We start from the raw sequence: 20,799 nt of genomic DNA on the forward strand, positions 1-20,799 counted from the left end.
GGAACTACTTTTAATTTTGTGTGAGTGTATTTTCTTAAAGAGGAATAAGAGAGGGACGTAATCCACCAAACCGATCCTTCAAAACCCCTACCGGATGCTGCATTTGGTTCAGTCCTGAATTATCTCTTTCCTTCAACCCCGACTCCTCCCAGTCTTTTCCTCCTCATTTGGTCTTAGACACTCTCGGGCATCGAGGTGGCAGCTAGAGGGTCTAGAAGAAGCTTTAGACTAAAGGGAGCTGACTCTAGAGATCGCCCCCTGGCCCTGGGAGGATACTACTCTTCCAATATCAAAGCCCATTGCAGAGATAAATAATCCTCTTCGCCCTGGAAGCAGAATAGTTCTGCTGCTGCTGCTGATGCCTGAGCGGAGAAGAAAGGGATGCCGGGAGAAAAAAAAAGATGACTTCGGATTTGACTTCTAGAACTCTAAGGAGCTGTCTCCTAGCAACATGCTACGGAGCTCCCTCCGCCTGCGTGGTTCCCGGGGCAACCTCTCCGTGCCACTCTTCCCCTCCCCCTTCCTTCCTCCCAGCCCTCTGCGACCGGTACCCATAGCAACAGCAACGGCGGGGCAACTAGAAAGACCTCCCCGTCTCTCCCCTCCCGGGCCATAGGCAATTTCTATCTAACATCAGGTCCGGGAAATGGGAAATTGGACCCTGGGGTTTGGGGAAGGATCCAGAAGACTGGAGGGAAAGGGAGAATGAAGCAAAGGGACCAAATTGAGGAGAGGGAGGGGGCCAGAGCTGGGGGGAGGAGGAGGAGAGAAATGACTGGGGCCGGTCTGGATGCTCTTCGATCGGAGAAATTAAGAGGGGCGATTTGTGTGTTAATCTGTTGGAGAAAGGACACCCAGGAAGCGGTTTATCCATACAGCCGTGAAAAATAACTGATAATGGGGTGGTTTCAGGCTCTGCCCTGCCCACCCCCTCAACAGAAAAAAAAGTGGGGTGACTTTCCATCTTAATCCTACCTCACTATACCTGTTCCCAGGGGGATGGAGTCTAGCCCTTCAGGACCTCAGGAGAAAAAGGGTACTCGATATTCTCACAATTCCCCTGCTGCCGCGGTGAGTTCTGTGGAAGGACTGCAAACGAAGGGAAGGGGGCAGTTCCCTCCACCAAATGAACCGACTGACTGGTCCCCCAACTCTCATCCCTCCTAAAAGGTTATCACCAGGTCTGAGGAGTATTTGGCTCGTGTCAGCACAGAACTTGCTAATGAGGCCCTGGTGGGAGCCCAATATCCAATGAGCCCTGATCTGCCCAAGGAACTGAAAAAACTGGACCAGGGAACTCAGATGTCCCGACACGGTGATCCCTGCGCTAACACAGTGCCCTGAACTCTAGCCCCTAAATCTACTCCCTAGGAGCCCGTTCTGAAGCCTGGAAGACCCCCCCTTAGAAGCCACTCTCATCTATCACTTTTACATACAAACTTAACAGGCTTTTGTTTCATTTTCTTATCCTCCATCTCACTTCCCACCCCCTGTGACTAGCCATTCCAACCCCTTCTTCCCTTTCTGGTCACAGAGAGAGTCACTCTTTCTAACTAGGGCCTGTGTTTTCAGTGCTGCCAACCACTCGGACCAAGGGCACAGATACTCGGTGAGAGTCCCTGAGGGAAAAGGTCATATCTTGGGGCACTAGGGAATTGAAAAGAGAAATAATATTATTATTTTGCTTTCACCATTTGTTCTCCTCATCACAACTTTGTGGGGTTGAGAGTGCAAGTATTATCTTCCCCATTTTGCAGATAATAAGACAAAAAAGCTAAGTGACTTGCTTGCAGGTCTAGAAAGTGCTGAAGACCCAGTTGTTCAAGCTTCAAGTTCAGTAGACTTTCTGCTACATCCAAAGGGCAGAAGGGTCTTGTATCCCAAGGGAAGAGGGAAATGAGAGTTCACCTGGGGGAAGAGATCTTGTGAACAACTATAGGTGGGAGGGAACTACCATTTTTTCCAGAGGAACTGGTGGACTGCTCTCTACCAAGGAGTTCATTTTTTTTCTATCCTTATCCTTTCTTCTTCTTTGTAGCTCTGACAGAAACAGGACCAGAAACAAGACTCATCTCCTGCCATCCAGAGAGATGGTATGTGATAGGGTATTCGGGTCCCCTCTCTTCCTACTGGTTGGACCCCATAGAGAGCTAGCAGAAGTGGTAGACTGCAGAAAAGGATATGAAAGGGAGAAGATTCTTGTGCCTTCCCACCTGGGAGAGGAAACTACTGGAAAACCCTTGCCCCAGAATAAGAAAGATTATAAGAAAACCAAACCCCTCTTCTTTCTGGTAATGCTTCAGGTTGAAGATTTTAAAGATGACAAGGCAAAATTGCTGAAGTCAAAAGAGAAAGACCTATCCCAACACAAACAGGTGAGAGAGAACCTGGTCCCCTTACTCTATTCCCAGGCTAGCACCTGGGATAGAGTTTTACATCAATTTCTCAACCTTCTTAGGTAGAGACTGTTCGGCAGGAGGAAACTCTGAGTGGAACCATGTTTTTGACTACCCGACGGCCTGCTCGATGGCCTCCTACAGTCCCAGAATGCCTCTCTTCCCTTACCTCAAGGAAAGAACAAGGAAATATCAAGGTACTTTGAACTATGGGTGCAGCATTTTAAGGTAGATTCAAAGATATATTAACAAGGTAGAATTCATCTAAAGAAAGGTGACTAGGAAATGGGCCTGGAAACTATTCTTATATGTACCTCTTGAAGGAACTAAGTCTATCTAGCTTGGAAGAGGGAAGACTTGGGGAAAGATATGAAACCTGATTTCATAGAGTTGAAGTGCTATCATATGAAAGAGGGAATAGCTGTGTTCTGTATTACTATAGAGGGAAGAACTGGAGTCAATGGAAGGAAGTGACAGAGAGGCAGATTTCCATTTAGGAAGGATTTTCCATCAGAACTGCCTACCAGCTGCCTCAAAAAGCTCTGGGTTACTAGAAGTGTTGAAGCAAAGACTGGATGACCATCTCTCAAAGAGGTTGTAGGTGAGATTTCTTCATTAGGGGATGTTAGGCTAAATGACCTGCAAAACCATTCTACCACTAAGATTCTTTGGGAGGGGTTTTGTTTGGTTTGGGGGTGGGTTGCCCAGGCACACAGGGTCTAGTTTTGTGCTCATAATATGGGAGGAATGAGCAGAAGGTCAGAAAAAGATGGGGGGAAAAATCATAGGGCAGGAAAAACAAATAAGTAACTTCTCCCATCTTAATGGACAAAGAGTACTTTCCTCAGAATGCTTTAGAAGCAGATATTCTTCTGCCTTGGACTCTTGATCCAAGAAACAACCAGATAGACAAGGCGGAGGGAGCTCACACCTCCTCTCCTCTTTTTCTTCTCTCCCCTTAGAATGTGGCTCAAGGTCCCACTCTTAACAGTTCATCTGACAAATCCCAGGATGGGCTCCTGGCTATGAGCGTCATCATCCCTGAGGCCCAAAAACACTCTCAAACAAAAGTAACATTCTTCTTCACCCCCTTCAGCCCGGCTATGACACCATCAGGAAACAGAAACTAATAAAGAGACGGGGACCCCGCCTTCCCCTTCCCCAATTCAGGCAATGCTGTGGTCTAACCATCTCTGAGGAGGGTAATAAATGGGATACAGTGCCACTGCTGCAAGGGAGGGAAGGAACAGTGAATTCACCCATCTTTGAGGAGTTCCTCAGGTGTATATGATCTACAAGGTAGATTGTCTAGGTGATGACTTTACTATTGAACCACAGTCTACCCCTCCACAACCAGCTTGCTGGAAAAAGGCAAATTCCATTTTTATAGTAATATTAACTAAAGCTCAGCATCACCAAAAAAAAAAAAGACAGATTTTATGAGTCAGGATCATATAACTTCATCCCTAAAGAGAATGAAGTGTTTGTGGACTATCCAGTATTGCAGATTATCTGCCAGATTTTTTTATCTAGTATTATTGATAATCTGTTATTTTGAATTATATATTCCTTTGAATTCTATGGTTTGGGATCATCTCTCCCAGAGTCTCCCTCCATTATTAACATTGTCAATGGAGGGTTGGCTATAAAGCTTTGAGCTCTGGGGATGAGAGGAGTTCCTGGCTCTCCTCGAGCCATTATGATGGAATGGAATGAATACCAACTACATGAGAAATCAGAAAACCTTATTTCTAGTCCTTGCTCTGCTCTAAGTCAGTGTGTGGCCTTGTACAAGTCACTTTCCCTTTCTAGGCTCATTCAGTCCCATTTCTCTCTGAAGGGCTGTTGCCATTAGAATTCAGAGTATTCTTTCCAGATCTCAGTTGAACCTCGTCAGCTTCCATAAGAGCGGGAGGTAAGCTCTTGTTTTTGCATTCCCCCAACAAAAATTGCTCCCCCCCTCTTCCCACTTTTAAGCTGCCCCTACCATAACACTGGGCCCAGTTACAAATGGTGATTTTCTGTTTATTGCTTGAAAACAAAAATCCAGAAGCTAGAAGGGGCAAAGGGTAAAACTGGGGGAACCTCAAGGGAGTGAGGGACTGCAGGGGATAGGGGTTATTTCCCTAGCCCTTCCTACTCTTACTCTGCCTAGCAGAAGAACTAGGGCTATTGGGCAAAAAGGGACTGACTGGAACTCTTGACCTGAGGGAACAGTGGACAGGGATAGAGCAAAAGGGAAGGCCAAGAATGGACAGTGCTGGTGGGGCAGGAATTTGTGTAGCCAGGGAACTGGCAAGCAATGAGAGCAACCAGAGGGCAGGGAAAATGGTGTTGAGCCCTCTGAGATCCACCCCTGGGGCTCATTACCTGGTGGTAGCCACAGGGGCAAGTGGGTCAGGACCTGGACTAAGGGATATCACCCTTCTCCCCTTACAATTAACCCCAGTACTGAGCAACTGAGACAGCCCTGTATTTTAGGGCTGGGGAGCCAGATAATGGATATAGGAAGCAAAAGGAAGGACTCCCTGCATTTGGCAACAGAGAAAAAGGATGACTTGGGAGGCAGGATGCTGGCTTATTTACCAGAGGATCTCCAGGGTGTTTATTGTCCCTAAAGGGGTCTTAGGATATTTACAAGGAGGGGAAGGGAGAAGCATGAGGTGGCGAGAGCTGGAAGTGCAGGGTCCAGTTCCCTTTACTTCCTCCCCCTTCCCAGATTGATCTGGGGGGGGGGGGAGGTCAGGAAGGGACACCCAAAGGTCCTTTTCCCTCCATTGGTGCTTAGATGGAGACTTCATACTCTCTTGTATCCTAGGAGAAGAGATAAGTGTCATCTGTCAGCTTGTTGAGGGTAGGAAGCAGGATAAGGGGGATGATATTCACCATCCAGTGGACCCAGGAGGTTCTTAAGGGATAGGACTTGGGTGTGATACAGCTGCTCTGAGGAGAGTCAGGACAAAAGGTGGCTGCTGAGCCGCTGGGAATCTCTGAGAGGGGAAATGAGAACTAGGGAAGGTTAGGCAGGAAGACTATGAGGAACTTTTCAAAATGGACTCTAGAGTGGGGTTGGAACTGGGTTCTAGACCCCAGGGAGCAGGGCTGGGCAAAGGTTGCTACTCACCCCAGCTTCATAGAGTGGGTTGCTAAAATCAGATTCCACAGTGATGGGGCTGTAGGAGTGAGATCCAGAAAAGCCAAATAGAGATTTTCCTTGTAGCCTATGAAAGAAAAGCCAAGAGAACATGGGCCAGGTGCCTCTGTCTGCCATCTTTATCATTCTCCATAATTCATCCCTCCCATTCACCATGTCCCAGAACACCCAACAACCACCTGCTACTGTCTCCAAGGCTTTCCAAGGCTACAGCCTGAACAGACTCAGTGGAACCCAGAACCAACCAATGAGCTAATCTCTTCAGGACAGGTTGAGGTGACCCAGTCAGAACTTGGAACCCTGGGCCACTTGACCTCCATTGGCATCCATCTTGTGAACAGCCCAGGCCCACCCACACTACTTCAAAATCAGTGTGCTCACTTAGTGTAGTAGAGATAAACACCCCCAATGAGTAAGATGACCAGGCCTAGGGGCAGCAGGATGGCCAGGGCTAGATTTCCACCTTCCATTTGCCGAGAAGGATCTGTGGTCTGGGTCACTGCAGGGAGGAAAGGACAGTGAACTTCAGTATCCTTCGTTCTAGCCTAGGGCTCTCTCTTTCAAGGGAACAAGGGCCTTTGCCCTTTAGCCTTCAGTTCCCTCAAGGAACCCAAATGGCCTGTGGCCCCAGCCCCTGACTCTTCCCTCAGAGAGCCTGTTCCCCTCCCCAAACCCAGGCATCCTGCTCCAACCAGGCCCTGGCTCTCCCCCTCATCCCTCACTGACCTTCCAGTTTTCGGTCGTCCAGTAGCTCCTCATAGGCCACTGCAGGGAGAGGAGGGGGGAGTGGGGTCTGAGCCAGTGAGGGGGAAGGGCAGGAGGCCAGGCCAGGCAGGAGAACCTTCTCTCTTTTCACTCTGTTCAATCTACCCAGATCCGAAATCTGTACTTTCCTTTGTCCTCTTCCCCAAAGCTCTATCCCTTCTTTTTTCAGAACTCCTGAAGTGGGCCTTCTCCCTAATTATCTTGTCCTATTTCACTCCTTTTAATTCCTAAGGATCAGTAACCCTGCCTCCCCAAGCCCCATTTCCTCCACCAAGGACCCCTGACCTCCAGTTCTTTGTTCTTACTTCCTTTCCAGAATCTAGTAGCTGACCCAAGTTGAGCCCTCCTCCTGGCCCTTGCAAGCCCCATAAAACCCTTCCCTTCCCCCTTCCAAGTACCTTTGCAGAGTGGGGGCTGGCTGGTCCACTGAGAGGGGTGTCCCGGAAGGCAAGTGATGGTGACCTCTCCAATAAGTTCAAAGCCCTCATAGCAAAAGAATCGGAGAGACTCCCCAGCCTGGTAGTGATGCTTGTACAGGGTCTGATAGCCATTCTCTGGGACACCTGGGTTCAGGCATGGCTCATACTTCACTGGGGGAGGCAGAAGCCAGGGCCTAGTTACTGCCCATTCCCATTACCTTCTCCAGTTTGCTTTTCATCCCAGGTTTGGGGACATTGTCCTTCCCTTCTCACTGCTCCCCCCACCCTCCCACCTTTGCAAAACCCTCTACCCACCACCAGGGCTGGGGACTCACGGACACACTTGGGGACACGGTCGCTCCACTTGGGGGTGCCTGTGTCCCGGTTGTAGCAGGTAAGGACAGCCGCCCCCTCTAGACTGTAGCCAGGCAGACATCGATACTGAATGTGGGAGCCAATGGGGAAGCCTGCATCAGAAGCTGTCCGGTGCCCGTTGCTGATCTCTCCAGGATCTGCACAGGTCATGACTAGAAGATGACCCAAGAGGAGAGAATGCATGTTGCGGGGGCTAAGAGATGAGGGGCATGGAGGGATTCTTCTTCCATTAACAAGCATCCCCGAACACTCACTACCTTGCACCTAACCCTAGCTTAAACGTGGATCTAGTGTCTAGAACCTCCAGCTTCAGAAATCAGGGCAGCCTCACATTTGTATGGCATGTTACAGATTGCAGAACACTGGGCTCAGAACACCCTCTTAGATTAGGTGGAGTAGGAAAAGTAGCAGCCTAGAATAGGGAGCCCAGGGTTTCTGGCTTTAAAATCTAAATCATGGGTCCATAGATCACAATCTGGCCAAGGGTAGCACTGTGGATGGAGCCTCCACAGGCAGCTGAAGGGACATAGGAACCAGAGATGTACCTGCGCAAGAAGCCCTCATCTGCTTTTTCCTTGTTCTTCCCCAAACCCTCAAGGTAGTGTTTGTCCGTTAGGCTCTCCACCCCCATCACATTTCCCAAAGCCCTGTCTCTCTGGGCTTCTCACCTGAATACAGAGGATTCATAAGAGAGACCTTAACCTACCCCTAGACATGTGAATAAATGAGGCCCAGAGAGTTGAGGTGATTTGCTCAAGGTTACTATGTCCTCTTGCTAAATGAGAGGATTGAATTAGAGTCCATACTAATCATTAGATGATCCTTCCAAGTCTAACTATCTTAAATCTATTTCTAATAGACATTGCCCAGGCTAGAGGGCAGCTGTGAGCAGGGCCCTAGAGCTAGAGGGAGGAACTTTTGCTTTCCCCTCCTCTACTCTGCCCCTCCCCTGCCCAATCCTGGAAGAATAGGTTAGAGAAAGGCAAGATGGGGTGGAGTGTGGGGATCAGGAGAGGATGGTGTAGGGTTCACTCTATGGCTAGAGTGGAGTGGAGCCTAAGGAGGGAGAGGGATTGGGGCTCACTTTTCTGGCAGGCTGGGGGCGCAGCACTCCAAGACAGGTCCCACTGACAGGTGAGGATGTCAGAGCCAAGCAGTTCGTAGCCAGGCTCACATTGATAAGTGAGCACTGTACCCCGGATCAAGTCTCCGTGAGATGCTGTTCTCCAGCCCCACTCTGGAGGGGGCAATTCTGGGCACGTGTCATTCCGAGGAACCTCTAGTGAGGGTGAGAGACAGAGAATAGCTTTTGAGGGGTAAGTGTGAAGCCCTAGGTTTGAGATCTTGAGTTGAGCCTGGGATCTCCAGTTTTAGGGATCCCCCATTTTAGGGATCTCCCATCAGGTTTGGGGATTCATTTTTCAGGGCCTTTTGTCAGGTTAAGGATCCCTATGACCTAGAGGTCTCTGGATGAGACAAAGGACCCCTATCCTGGGACCTCTGGCCAGACTTAGGATCCTCCCAATCATTGTCTCTGACTGGATTCTTGAGTTACCCCCTCCTGACCTCTGTACCCAATTACCTTTGAAATGCAGCACAAAGCCCTGACCCAAACCAGGGTTAGGGGGCCCAGCTGGTGCTTGGAACTGCAAGGTGAGGTCGGGGCCAGAGGAGAGAAGGCGGCGACGAGGCTGGGGCCCTCGAAGCTGGGCTAGGACCCGGGCACTGGGGCTATCTCCATCAAACAGGGTCAACATATCCCCTCCCCTAACATTCAGGCTGGAGGAATGAAGATGGGATACTAAGTTATAGCTCCCAACTCATACCCCCAGTCCCTCAGTTTTAGGCTCATTCTGTCCACAGCATTGGCCTTCCTGTCTTTACATCTTCACATGACCCCCTTGCCCTCTTCCTGCTGCTACCTTTGCCCTACTTCTGCCCTCCTTCCTCTGCCAAGTCCAATCAGGTGTTTGAGATGGAATTTTCCCCTGGAAAGTACCCAAGACACATGGAAATTTGTAAAGCTGGTCATAGTGGATTCTCCACCTTATCTTACAGGGATGATCTTGGGGATTCCCAAGCCCCAAACTAGGCTGTACCAGCTCCAGCCACATCATCCCAGGCTAAATTTAAGAAACAACTCCCACCCTTTAGCATTCCTGGAAACCAGTAATCCTGAATCCACTCCCCTCCTCCAGGGGATGTGCATCATCCTCAGCAGTCTTATGGCCCCAGACCACATCCCTCATTCCTGCCCCCAAATATAATCCTCCCTCCCTCTCCTACCACCAATGCGTACATTTCAACTTGGAGCAAGATCCGTTTTTCCTCCTGGACATGAAGGCCCCATACACAGTCCTGCCCAGGGCTGTAGCTCTGGGGCCAGTCGGGAGAGAGGACCACACCAGCAGACTCAGACAGCTCCCCCCCACACATAGCTGGTGCAAGGGGAAGGGGTGAGGCAGAAGAAAGGATAGTAGGAAGATAACATTTAGAGCCTGAAATGACCTTAGATATTATCTAGTCCAACTCTCTCATTTTATTGATGAGGAAACTGAGGCTCAAAAATAGGAAGTGGCTTGCCTGAAGTCACAGAGTTACTAATGAGTTAAGGCTTTCAAGGGGTCAGAGCTCTGGGGGGCTGAACCAGGTTCAGTTCTCAGTCTTTCTGAAAGGATTCGTTTAGAGTTTAGTTCCAATATTGGGAGGGAGGTCACTCTTATCAGTAACCATCTTATAATTCCAATATAATTGTTAAGGATTCCATATTTACCTTTATAGGAATATGATGCTGAGTTGGGACAGGGGTCTCCATTTGAAAGGGGGATTGTTTTTATTTTATTTTATTTATTTTTATTTTTTTATTTTTATTTATTGTGTGAGTGGGGGTCAAGAACACAGGATCCAGGTACATGCTGTCCCCATCTATGAAAGAATCTCACCTTTGCAGGCCGGTTCAGTGTCATTCCAATGGGGATCAGAGGGATCAATACACTCAATGGCATTGGGGGGACCAGGGGGTTCCAGCGCATATCCTGGGAGGCAGGAGAATGTAGCCAGTGCTCCAGGACGGAACTGGGGATCCGTGGAAGTGACATTACCATGAGCCAGGAATGGAGCAAAGCACCGATCCTCTTCGAAAGCTGGGAAATAAACAGCAGTCAGGACCTAGCAAAGGCCCTCCATACTCTCCTTTCCCTTTCAATTTCCCATTTCCCACCCTTCTGAATCTTCTTTACCCCTTCTTCGTTTCCTCCTGGCAGGAACTTCATCCTGAGAGATGGCAAAATTGGTCAAGGGGCCTTTGACACATACTAGTGATTTGACGATGGACAAGTGACTTAATCCCTCAATGTTCCCAAACAACTAAGATTATAGAAAAAGTTGTCAATCCTCATTGATGCAAGGAATTTCCATGCTGGAAATTCCCTATTCCAGTGAAATCACTGGTCTGGACAAAACAAAACCCAACAGTAACCTCCTGATTATTCCTGCTGATGAAAGTTCATGATATTATCAATAATCTAAAACAAATAATCCAAAAGTTATGCATAATCATATTTGAAAGACAGTGCATGATTCTCCTCCATACCCTCTCCACATTTAGACTCCTAGCATAGGAGGACTGTAGGGCTTTTAGATGCCATCTAATTTACCAATCCTTCATTTTAAGAATGAGGAGATAACCCCACTAATTAATGGTGGCTTCACCCTTCTAACAGGGTGAACATTCTTGTTTCCAACATTTTTGGTTTAATAACTCACAATTGTTTTCCTTCCCTAGTCCTATGCCTATTGCCCGAGTGAAGATATGACAACACAATGCTGCTTTCTTTTTTTTTCCACACCTTCCCACCCAATTTCAGACCTTCACCAAGTAGTAAGTTACTTTGTAAGGCCAGAGGAGAGCATTGTGGAAGGGCTCTCAAGTTTGAAGGGGGAGAAAGAAGGCACAGGATGTTTGTAAGGTATCGGGAATATAGGGAATAGGCCCTAGGCTGGGGTGGGTCTGTGGGATTTAGGGGCTGTAGAAAAGTTAGGAATAGGCAGATTCTCAATATGCTCTTGTGAGTTTCCAAGAACATGACTCCTTCATTCATTCCCTCCACCACAAATGCCTGACTAGTCCAGGCTGAGGAAAGAACAGGAGTTTGGTATGGAGAGAGTGGTGAGAATACAGAGGATTCAGGACCACATAAGAAGGGGAAAGTGAATTTATAGGGAACTATTGCTTGGGGGCATTTAAAGAGCCTTCTGAATTAGTCTTGGGCTAGAAGTATTGTGTGGGGTCTATAAGGTCTGGGATGTTAGAGTATGAGAAATTCTTTGGGGTGTGGGAAGCTCAAGGAGGGTAGAATTGGAGGACCTCTCTAGAACATGAGGTGTAGGATTGAGTTTTGAAATCTATAGGGTTTTAGGTTTCCAGGTTCTTTGTCCCTAATCATGCAATGAACGACAAAAGAGAAATAGGGTTAGAGTCTTAAAAAAAAAAATGGGCTCTAAGGGGCAGCCAAGTGGCTCAGCAAGTAATAACACCGGCCCCAGAGTCGGGATGACTTGGGATCGAATCTGGGCTCAGATACTTAGCACCACACCCAGAAATAACTGGCCGTGTAACAACCTTGAGCAAGTTACTTAACCCCAATTGCTTTAAAAAAAAAAAAAGAATGGGCTTTCATTCAAAGGGTATGCTTAGGGCTTGGGGTTCCCCTTGGGGGGTTTGTTACCCTCATATCGGAGGCTTAGCAGCAAGGGGTTGGCTGGTGTCTCAGAAAGCAGTTCCACATAGAGGGATTGAGCATCGCTGATCAGTCCTCTCTCTGGGACATCATCCATGTCTGAGTCGTAGATCAGTGGGGAGAGGGGACCACCCCCAGATCGGACCACCAGTCTGGGAATGGGAGAAGGTGATCAGGGCCACCTCCAGAGCCTCATCCCTGTTGGGCACTTAGTTTTTCTCTCTTATAATTCTCCCTCACTGGGGTGAGAACCTCTTCCCCTATATCCTTATACCCCTCCTTCTTCCTGTACTCCTCCCCCCATGGGACAAGAGCCTTCTCCCCCACAGCCCTCCCCACCTCCAGGATGAGAGCCTTCTCCCTATGTCTCCCCTTCCTTCTGGGGGATATGAACTTTCTCCAAAAGAGTTCCCCTTGCAGGTGAGAACTTTCTCCCCAAGAACCCTCCTTCCCCCACGTAGAGTGAAAGACTTCTCCTTATAGTCACTGCCTCCACCCCCAGCTGAGAACTTTCTGTCCTGTGGCCCTCCTTCCCACTATGGAGCTTTCTCTTCCATAGTCCCCTCACCTATCATTGTCCTCATCCAGTGAGACCCTTTCAAAGTGCAGATGAAGTCTCCGTCCTTCAGCTGCCTCAATGACCCATCGGCAGGTAAGGTTGGGCCCTACAGCCCCTCCAGGTTCAGGGGAGACAATCCGGCCAAGGGTAGCATTGTGGATGGAGCCTCCACAGGCAGCTGAAGGGACATAGGAACCAGAGATGTACCAGAGCAAGAAACCCTCATCTTCTTTTTCCCTGTTCTTCCCCAAACCCTCAAGGTGGTGTCCTTTAGACTCTCCATCCCCATCACATTTCCCAAAGCCCTGTCTCTCTGGGCTTCTCACCTAGTTTCACTTCCAGGGATTGAATGCTTTTGCCCAGGCAGCAACACTCTGAGGCATAAGAATCTTCTCCCATCCATCTCCCCTTCCCTTCTCCCTAAGCCAGGAATGCCTTCTCCCATGCTGCCCTGGAGCTCACCAAGGCAGGCAGGGGGCTCCCCACTCCAGGCTGGTCGGGTTGCATTCAGGCAAACTAGGGTGTCTTCCCCTTGCAACTGGTAGCCTGAGTCACAGTGGAAAGTGGCAGTGCCTCCAGGATGCAGATCTGTCACACTCACATCTCCATGGGGTGGCCGGGGGGGAAAGCCGCAGCTCAGGAGGTAGGCTAAGAAAATACAAGCAGAAACCCAGGACTGGCTATTCCTTTCAGTCTCATACTAAACACTCTTCACTCTTTCCTTTCTTATACCTCTGGCTTCTCTTCAATTACTCCTGCCTACTCATTACAGTCTTACCTTGGGGGTCCCTGAGTGAAACATAAAGTAGTCAACCCTACACTGTTATCAAACTTCCTAGGGAAAATTGCTAAAAACTTGAGAACTATATGGAATCATCAAATGCAAAGTAGCATAACATCAACTGAATATAGTATATAAAAGGCATCATGGAAAGATTACTGAACCGAATGAATCAGTACTGAATCAAGAGACCTCAATTCAAACTTTGGCCTCTCTATCATCTTGGGTGAGTTACTTCTTTCCCCAAGCCTCAGATTTCTCTGATGATCCTTCCAACTCTTAACATTCTATGTTCACAGACAGCTAGGTGGCACAATGGATAGAGCATTGAGCCTGAAGACAGAAAGACCTGAGTTCAAATATGACCTCAGAAACTTAGTAGATGTGTGACCCTGGGCAAGTCACTTAACCTCTATGCCTCAGTTTCCCCAACTGTAACATGGGGACCTACTTCATAGTATTGTTGTGAGGATCAAATGAGATAATATTTGTAAAGGGCATTGCAAACTTTAAAGTGATATATAAATGCAACCTAAGATGATGATGATGATGATGATGATGATGATGATGATTAGAGAGGTTAAGAAGGTAAATTTCTTAAGGTAAATCGAACTAGATTTGAAATAAATGATGGGCGTCTACAGTCAAGTCTGACCCCTGTATGATCATTTGCAAAACAGTTAACCTCTCTGTCTCATTTCCTCTCTTTGATGTATGTAAAGAAAGGTGGCATTAGTTAGCCCAGTGTAATTTGGTGCCCAGAACAGGCTGTCTGTACACGTCAGGTGTTGGATTGAATTGAGCCTCGAGCTCTCCCAACAGTGCTTCAGCCCACACATGGCCATGTATAGCCTCGTATTGTTCTCTGATTGCTTCATGCTATTCCTGCCATAGCTCTTCTAAGGCTCTGGGAGTAGGGATCAAGCCTCCAAAAGCATCATGGTGCAGCAGAATGAGCATTACCTCCCAAGTCAGACAAGACTGAGTCCTAGGTATGGCTCCACCGCTAATCTTATTTCCTGAGTCTTTTGCTCAAAATGTCCTCCCAAAATCCATTGCTCAGTTCCACTCCAAACTACAATTCTACAAGACAGTCACAGAGTCTGGTATGGCTTCAGATCACCCTCTGATCTGAGTGACTTTTCACCTGTCAGATGTGCCTAGGACTGTTCTCACACAGTGTTGTTGTTCAGTTGTATTTGACTCTTTTTTACTCCATTTGGGGTTTTCCATTTCCATTTCCAGCTCATTTTACAGATGAGGAAACTGAGGCAAACACAATTAAGTGACTTGCCCAGAGTCACACAGCCAGTAAGTATCTGAGTCTGGAATTGAATTCAGGTCTTCCTGACTACAGGTCCAGTGCTCTATCCACTGCACCACCCAGCTACCCCTCCTCTCAAAGGGCCTGTCATTTAGTCCTCCTTGCTGCAGTAGACACCTTTGCACATATGTCCCTGTGAGTTCATGAGTCTCATGGGGAGAATTACAGTGGCAGGGACCTCAGGGGACTTAAAGAGACTCATAACTCTGATCCACAAGGTTTTTAAGGAATCAACATAGTTTACATTACACATCATGTCAAACCAATCTTGAAGGCACCATTGACCCAAGGAACCTCATTCTTTTGTTTGGAGGACAGTAGGAGAGAATCATGATAGAAGCAGCAGAACTGGGTACTAGGAAGTGTGGTAGCTTCTCTGCTATGTATAAATATGTATGCAAGTTTAAATACACATGGGATATGCATTAATATGTATATGTGCATGGGTGTATGGGTCTTGCATGTGTGTACTGTGTACCTAAAAATCCATATATTTATGTAATTATAGGCATATATTTATATAAATATAGGCATGATGAGTATGTTTACATATACATTTACAATATCTACACAAATGTCCTTTTTGAACCTATCCAGCCCTGACTGATCTTTGGTAGAAGACCATGGGAAGATTTGAGGTAGCCTAGTCTATGTGAGAAGGGCTCCCATATCATCTGCCCTATACCATCCTGTAGTGCCCCAAGTGCCCTCATCTTTGAGCACTGAAGTTTGGCTACTCAGTCCAGTGTGACCACACCCATCCCTCTACGTCATCCATGTTCCTTCCTCCTATTGCCTAGTCACTATCATTCATCTTGGAGATATGCCTGTAGGCACTCCAAGTGGTCCCTTCATGGTTACACCATCTGTCCACCTGACCACAGCCCCACTTCAGGACCTTAATTCTTCTTACCCTGGTAGTGGATCCTGAAGCCACCACCTCGAGGAGTCCGGGGGCTCCGGAAATGTAGAAGCAGCCTATTAGTTGGGCTCCGAAGGACTTGGCCCTCCCCTAGTAGGGAGGCATTGGCCAGGAGCTGGGGTGCTGGGGCTGATGTGCCACCCACAGCCAACACAAGCAGTCCTTCTTCTCGGGACAGGTTGAGAGACTGCACCTAGAAGATTAAGCAACAGACCTAACTAGAAGGAGGATAAGGGATAAGCAGAAATCCTTGATCCTGCCTTCCCATTCTCTCCTATCCATTTCCCCCTTCTGTGGTGGTCTATACTTTTTCAAACATTAATAGAATTATATAATGTTAGAACTGGAAGGAACTTTGGGAATATAGTATTAAGAGAACTGGACTTAAAAGCAGAAGACATGTTGGGTCTTGGATTCCCAACTCAGGTATCTTAATCAGTGTGAGAAGGACTCTCATATCATCTACCCAACACCATTTTGTGGTACCCCAAGTACCCTCATATGGGAGCCCTGTGATAGTAAGCAAGGTATTGAACCTCTCTGTTTATTGATTTATACAACTTTGGGTTGTTGTAAGAAAAGCATTTTGCAAAGTATAAAGTACCATATACATGTGAATTACTACTATTATCAAGTCCAGTCCTCACATTTTACAGATGAAGAAACTAACAACCAGAGAAATCAAGTGACTTCCCCTAAGGTCACAAAGCTAGGTAGTAGCAGAACCAGGACAAAAACCCAGGTTAGCTTGATGTAGTAGAAAGAACTCTGAAGTGGGAGTCAGAACTGGGTCCTAGTCTCCACTCTATCATTTATCAGCAATATAACTCTGGGCAAGTCACTTTCTTGTTCTGGGAGTCAGGGTCTTCATTTGAATAGTGAAAAGGTTGGAGTAAACAGTATCTAAGGTTTACTGGTTCTGAAATCATGCAATGCACACTGCTAGGACAATGCTCTTTCAACCCCTTCCCTATTACTACCACCCTTCCAGGAAAAGGGAAGAAGGAACTCTGAAATTTCTAGAGGTCAGCACGAGGTCCTAAGTACCTGAATTTCAATGCCATAGCCAGGATAGACAGAGATGCTGTAAGTACAGTCAAGGGGTCCTAGAGTGGGAGCAGCTGAACGCCCAAACTCTGGTGATTCCACATAACCTTCACCCTCTGAGACATTGTTGTTACATAAAACTAAGAGAAAACACAGGGTCATGGACTTCCCATGACAATCCAGGAGTCTTCATTTCCCCTCCCCCCATGCTCATACCTCCTAATCAATCTTATGGTTCTATCCTTAAATACCATACATTTTCATCTCAGAATCTTATTCCCATATGCATCACTACTCATCCATTTGTACCCAGCATCCTCTTCTTCCCATTGGTATATTACCTGGGCTTGTCACTGTGGTGACTGTGGTTGTGGTAATGAGGGTGGTTGTGGTCTCTTCCTCTCCTCCCTCAGACCCAAGAGGTGGGCCTGGAGAGGCAGGACCAGGCGGGGGTGGGGCTGTGGTTCCAGGAGGTGGGGTCAGTAGCTCAGGTGCAGTTGGCCCAGCCCCCCTTGCTCCCTTGGGAGTCACAGCTGTTGTCAGGGGTCCTGTCCCTGGTTCTGTGACCCAAGGTGGGGAAGGTGGGGCAAGGGTTTGGTCTTCTGTATCAGCAACTAGTGTGGGGACCAGAAGAGATCCTGAGATAGCAGTGGAGAGAAGGGAAGTCTGAAGTAAGGAATCTGAGGCCAAGTAGCCTTTGGGACGGAAAGGGTTGTTCTAGCTGGTGCACTGGAGAATAAAAGGAGTTGGCCCTCCATCCTTACCTATAGCCCTCCTGCACCAAGTCCAGGTTCTCCCAAAGGATCCCCCCAAAGAAGGATTCAGGTCAAAGCCCAGGCTGATTAGGATGAGAACATGGCCCACAGACAACTCCATGGCCCCTACTCCAAATAGGAGTTGTCTCCCTCCACAATAACCTAAGATAAAGCCTAGATTGTACTCATACTTCAAACTCTTATATTCCATGGCCCCAGTGATCTTCCACATTTTTCTTTAAGTCCCTCACCCCATATACCTCTATACATTTGTATTAGCTTCCCTTTTGATTATTTTCTCTTTGTCTTCCTCCCTATCTCTGAATTTCTTTGCCCTTATGCCTTGGCCTTTCTGAATCTTACCAGGGATGTCCCCCATCTCTGGCCCCCTCCTTAGTAGGGCTCCATGTAGCAGTTCAGCCAGTGCAGCTGGTGGAATTGTAGGAGACTCACTGCTTCCCCCAGCCAGGGTCTCCTCCTCCTTTAGGGGTACACCTAGGAGGAAATGTCCCATGAGTCTGAGAGGGCTGATTACCCCCTTTTTCTCATTGTGATTCTCCTGTATTGTTTCTTTTAATACTCTCACAGCCCTCTCAATTCTCATTCATTCACTACTAGCTCAGGTCATAACCACAATCGATGGTTCTGGTCCTTTCTTCTCCGGATTAGGGAGTAGAACTTGGGGCAGGGGACCAAGATGCTTGGAAATAGGCAAATTTCTTGCCATTCTGTTTCCTCAACTAGTTAGATATAGGGAAAGGAAATTAATGCCCTCCATGTACTTCTGACAGAATATGGACACCTCCTGGATGGTAGGTTAAGATATTGATTCCATTCTCATCTCACTGGCTTTACCAGAATCAAGCACTCTTTCAGGTGCCTATGTTGGTGTCTGTCAGTGTCTCTGGGTTTCTGCCTCCCTTTTGCCCATATCTCTAAGTATATCTCTCTCTCTCTCTCTCTCTCTCTCTCTCTCTCTCTCTCTCTCTCTCTCTCTCTCTCTCTCTCATCTGTTAGCTTTCTATTGGTTTCTGCCTCTCTTTAGTACCTACCAACTCTCTTCAGGTCTCTCTGTACCATCTGCTGTTTTGTGAAGGGTTCCCCCCCACCAACTTCATCTCTATTTCTGTAGTGTCTCTATCCTCTAATTCTCTGTGGTATCCATAACCTCTTTTTGGGTCTCTCTCTATTTCTCTGGGTTTCTGTCTCTATGTAGTACCTACTATCTCTCTTTACATATATACTGCTTACTGGTTCTCTCTGGGTCTCTGTTTTTCTAGATCTCTGTGCCTCTCTCTTTATGTAGTCAGAAGCCATATGTGTCCATGTGCCTGTGTGTAGGTCTGTGTGGGTAGCTGTTTTGCTATGGATCTGTTCTTGCTTAGATGTCCATCTGTCTTTAGCCATATGTCAAAGATTATGTATGTAGATATCCTGTGTATATACCCCTTTTCTCTCCTCCTGAAATATCTCACCTTCCATCTCCCCGTACTTCTATTTCCTGGATTTAACCCCTACCCATCCCTTTTTCGTTCCATTCTTCCTCTCATCCAACAGCCCCAGGGACTGGACTTGGGGGAACTCTGAATGCCAGTGGTAAAACCCTAGATACCATCCCTCTCCCCTTTCCCCACTGCAGCGCCCCTCCCCCTTCCTCTACCAGCTCTGAGAAAACCGAAGGCCAGACGTGCAGAGAATGGGGGCTGTAGGAGGAGGCAGCATCCTCAAGGCTTCTCAGTGCAGCACACACTGAGTGCCCTGCCCCCTTCACGTTTGGGGGTACAATTCCCTCATCTCTTTCATGCAATCCCGTATTTCCTTACCGCAAGTCCAGGGGCAGCTGAACAGCAGCAGCAGTAGCGGTGGGGGCAGGAGGCCGGCTCCGGGGGTCCCCATGGTGCCCTGATCCCCAAATCCCTCTCCCGCACCCCGATCCCTCTCCTCCCAGGAACTGAAGAGCTAGTCTTCTTTACTCAGCTTCTGAGTAATTCTTCCCCTCCCAGGGGCTGAAGAGCTAGTCTTCTTGCTCTTCTTGCCTATTCTGCTCCCGTCTACTACTGCTTCCTTTTAAGGAAGAAAATCCAGTGCTCGACAGGAGGCGAAAGGCTGAGGTGGGGGTGTGTGTGTGAAGAATATACGGGGGAAAAACTGGGAATCGAAGATTCCTGCCTTTCTTGCCTGCTTGAATGCCCGGGTCTTCTCTCTTGCCCGGACACCTCTGTCCTCTGTTCCTGTGGATGGGGGGTGGGGGGAAGAGGAAAAGGGGGCGCGGCTGCGGCTGCAAGGGGTGGGGCGCGGTGGGGGAGTGCTAAATCAGACCAGGATCTTTGAGAGATCTGGGGACGCCTGGGTTCCACTCTTCCCCCGACGCCTGTTTTCGGCCTCGCTTAGATCCCAGGTTGTTGGGGTACAGGGTGGAGACTGGAATTACAGCTTGGGGTGGGAAGTGGAAAGAATGAAGGGTCGGGAGGGGTATCTGAAGGGCTCTAGGAGGCTCTTACAGGGAAAGAGGAGAGAGGGTCGTAGGGTCCTGGGGGAAGGAGATGCCGGGGGGTAGCTCGAGAGCGGAGGCTGCGGGAGGGAGAAGCTGAGAAAGGTGTCGGAGCTCACGTCAGATCCTGGGGCCGGGCGAGGGGAGGGGCCTGGTGCGTGGGTATGTTGGGGGGAGAGCCGGCGTGGGACGGAGACTGGAGGAGGGAGGGGGCACTGTATGAAGGCGAGCACCGAGTTGTGTTTTTCATTCCCCCACCCCACATCCCCAGTCCCTGATCCACTAGTGAGAGAAAAAGGAAAGCTTCAATCCGGTCACATCTCTAATTAACGTCCTCCGCCCTCCAAGTCACCCTTCCAATACATCTGGAATTTTGATCGCCTTCTTCCCAGTTCTGGAAGCCGCAACGCAGCTGCATTTCCTTCTGCCTGTTCCCCATGACAGCCCCGACTTTACACCCGGATTTACATCCCTCCTCCCTTTCCCCAACCATCTACCGTGAATTTGCCTCCCACTACAGTCCTGCATCATCGGGAAATTGCTCTCTTGCCTACCCCGCCCCCGCCCTCAAGAGTACTACACTGGCTTCCAAACAGGGGGGTAGGAGGTGGAGAAGGGGTCTTTTCTCCTCACCCCAACCTATAAAATATCCCTCTCCCCCACTCCTAGGGTCTAATGTCTGAAATGTCCCTCCTCGATTTTCTCAGAGTTCTTTCTCCATGATCTTTCAAACTAGATTCAGTCTGAGGCGTGTCTTGTCCCACGCTCATACTGTGATGCCCTTGCCCACCCTCTTCTCTGCCTTCAAGGATTGGCCTGGCTGCTTCACAGCACACTTCCCGATGTGGGTTTTAATGGGCGCTGAGGTGCAGGCCTCTTTCAGCACCACCGACCCAAGGACAGCGCTCTGCCTCAGCCCCGCCCCTCGGCTCCAGACCCGGGGGCTCCGGGGCTTTCAAAGCTGATTGGCTGCGGCAGCCTCCACCTTCGCCTCTCGCCGGCAATCACTGGAGCTCAGGTGACTGTCCTGCGGGAAGCGGGGGCTGGAGCTGGGAGGGAAAAGAGTCACCTA

At 48.5% G+C, this 20,799-nt stretch overlaps 2 protein-coding genes across 4 annotated transcripts; one reads left to right on the forward strand and one right to left on the reverse strand.

The window, feature by feature from the left end:
* On the forward strand, positions 1 to 3,559 carry LOC138142373 (uncharacterized). Of its 2 annotated transcripts, none has more exons than XM_069063414.1 (9): positions 1 to 637; positions 996 to 1,071; positions 1,171 to 1,315; positions 1,573 to 1,609; positions 2,039 to 2,093; positions 2,304 to 2,375; positions 2,459 to 2,593; positions 2,839 to 2,993; positions 3,359 to 3,559. In XM_069063414.1, exons 2-9 carry the CDS (start codon positions 1,000 to 1,002, stop codon positions 3,423 to 3,425), a joined length of 738 nt encoding a protein of 245 aa, XP_068919515.1. In that variant the 5' UTR covers positions 1 to 637; positions 996 to 999; the 3' UTR covers positions 3,426 to 3,559. The 2 variants fall into 2 exon arrangements, with proteins under 2 accessions (XP_068919515.1, XP_068919521.1); XM_069063420.1 differs by having other exon boundaries at positions 6 to 637; positions 2,839 to 2,997.
* An 841-nt stretch (positions 3,560 to 4,400) lies between these two features.
* On the reverse strand, positions 4,401 to 19,840 carry SEZ6L2 (seizure related 6 homolog like 2). 2 transcript variants are annotated; one of them, XM_069063485.1, is made up of 18 exons: positions 19,060 to 19,840; positions 17,600 to 17,731; positions 16,823 to 17,119; positions 16,482 to 16,621; positions 15,426 to 15,627; positions 12,870 to 13,055; positions 12,417 to 12,585; positions 11,837 to 12,000; positions 10,052 to 10,252; positions 9,409 to 9,547; positions 8,692 to 8,888; positions 8,194 to 8,388; positions 7,070 to 7,261; positions 6,714 to 6,905; positions 6,277 to 6,315; positions 5,932 to 6,049; positions 5,521 to 5,617; positions 4,401 to 5,210 (listed from the first exon to the last, which is right to left on the reverse strand). In XM_069063485.1, exons 1-18 carry the CDS (start codon positions 19,130 to 19,132, stop codon positions 5,181 to 5,183), a joined length of 2,763 nt encoding a protein of 920 aa, XP_068919586.1. In that variant the 5' UTR covers positions 19,133 to 19,840; the 3' UTR covers positions 4,401 to 5,180. The 2 variants fall into 2 exon arrangements, with proteins under 2 accessions (XP_068919586.1, XP_068919587.1); XM_069063486.1 differs by lacking the exon at positions 6,277 to 6,315.
* Positions 19,841 to 20,799: the final 959 nt, after the last annotated feature.

The sequence above is a fragment of the Petaurus breviceps genome, unplaced genomic scaffold, assembly GCF_028583685.1.
Source record: "Petaurus breviceps papuanus isolate PSGF00001 unplaced genomic scaffold, PetGlider_PUasm1.0 138, whole genome shotgun sequence".
Taxonomy (NCBI): Eukaryota; Metazoa; Chordata; class Mammalia; order Diprotodontia; family Petauridae; genus Petaurus; species Petaurus breviceps.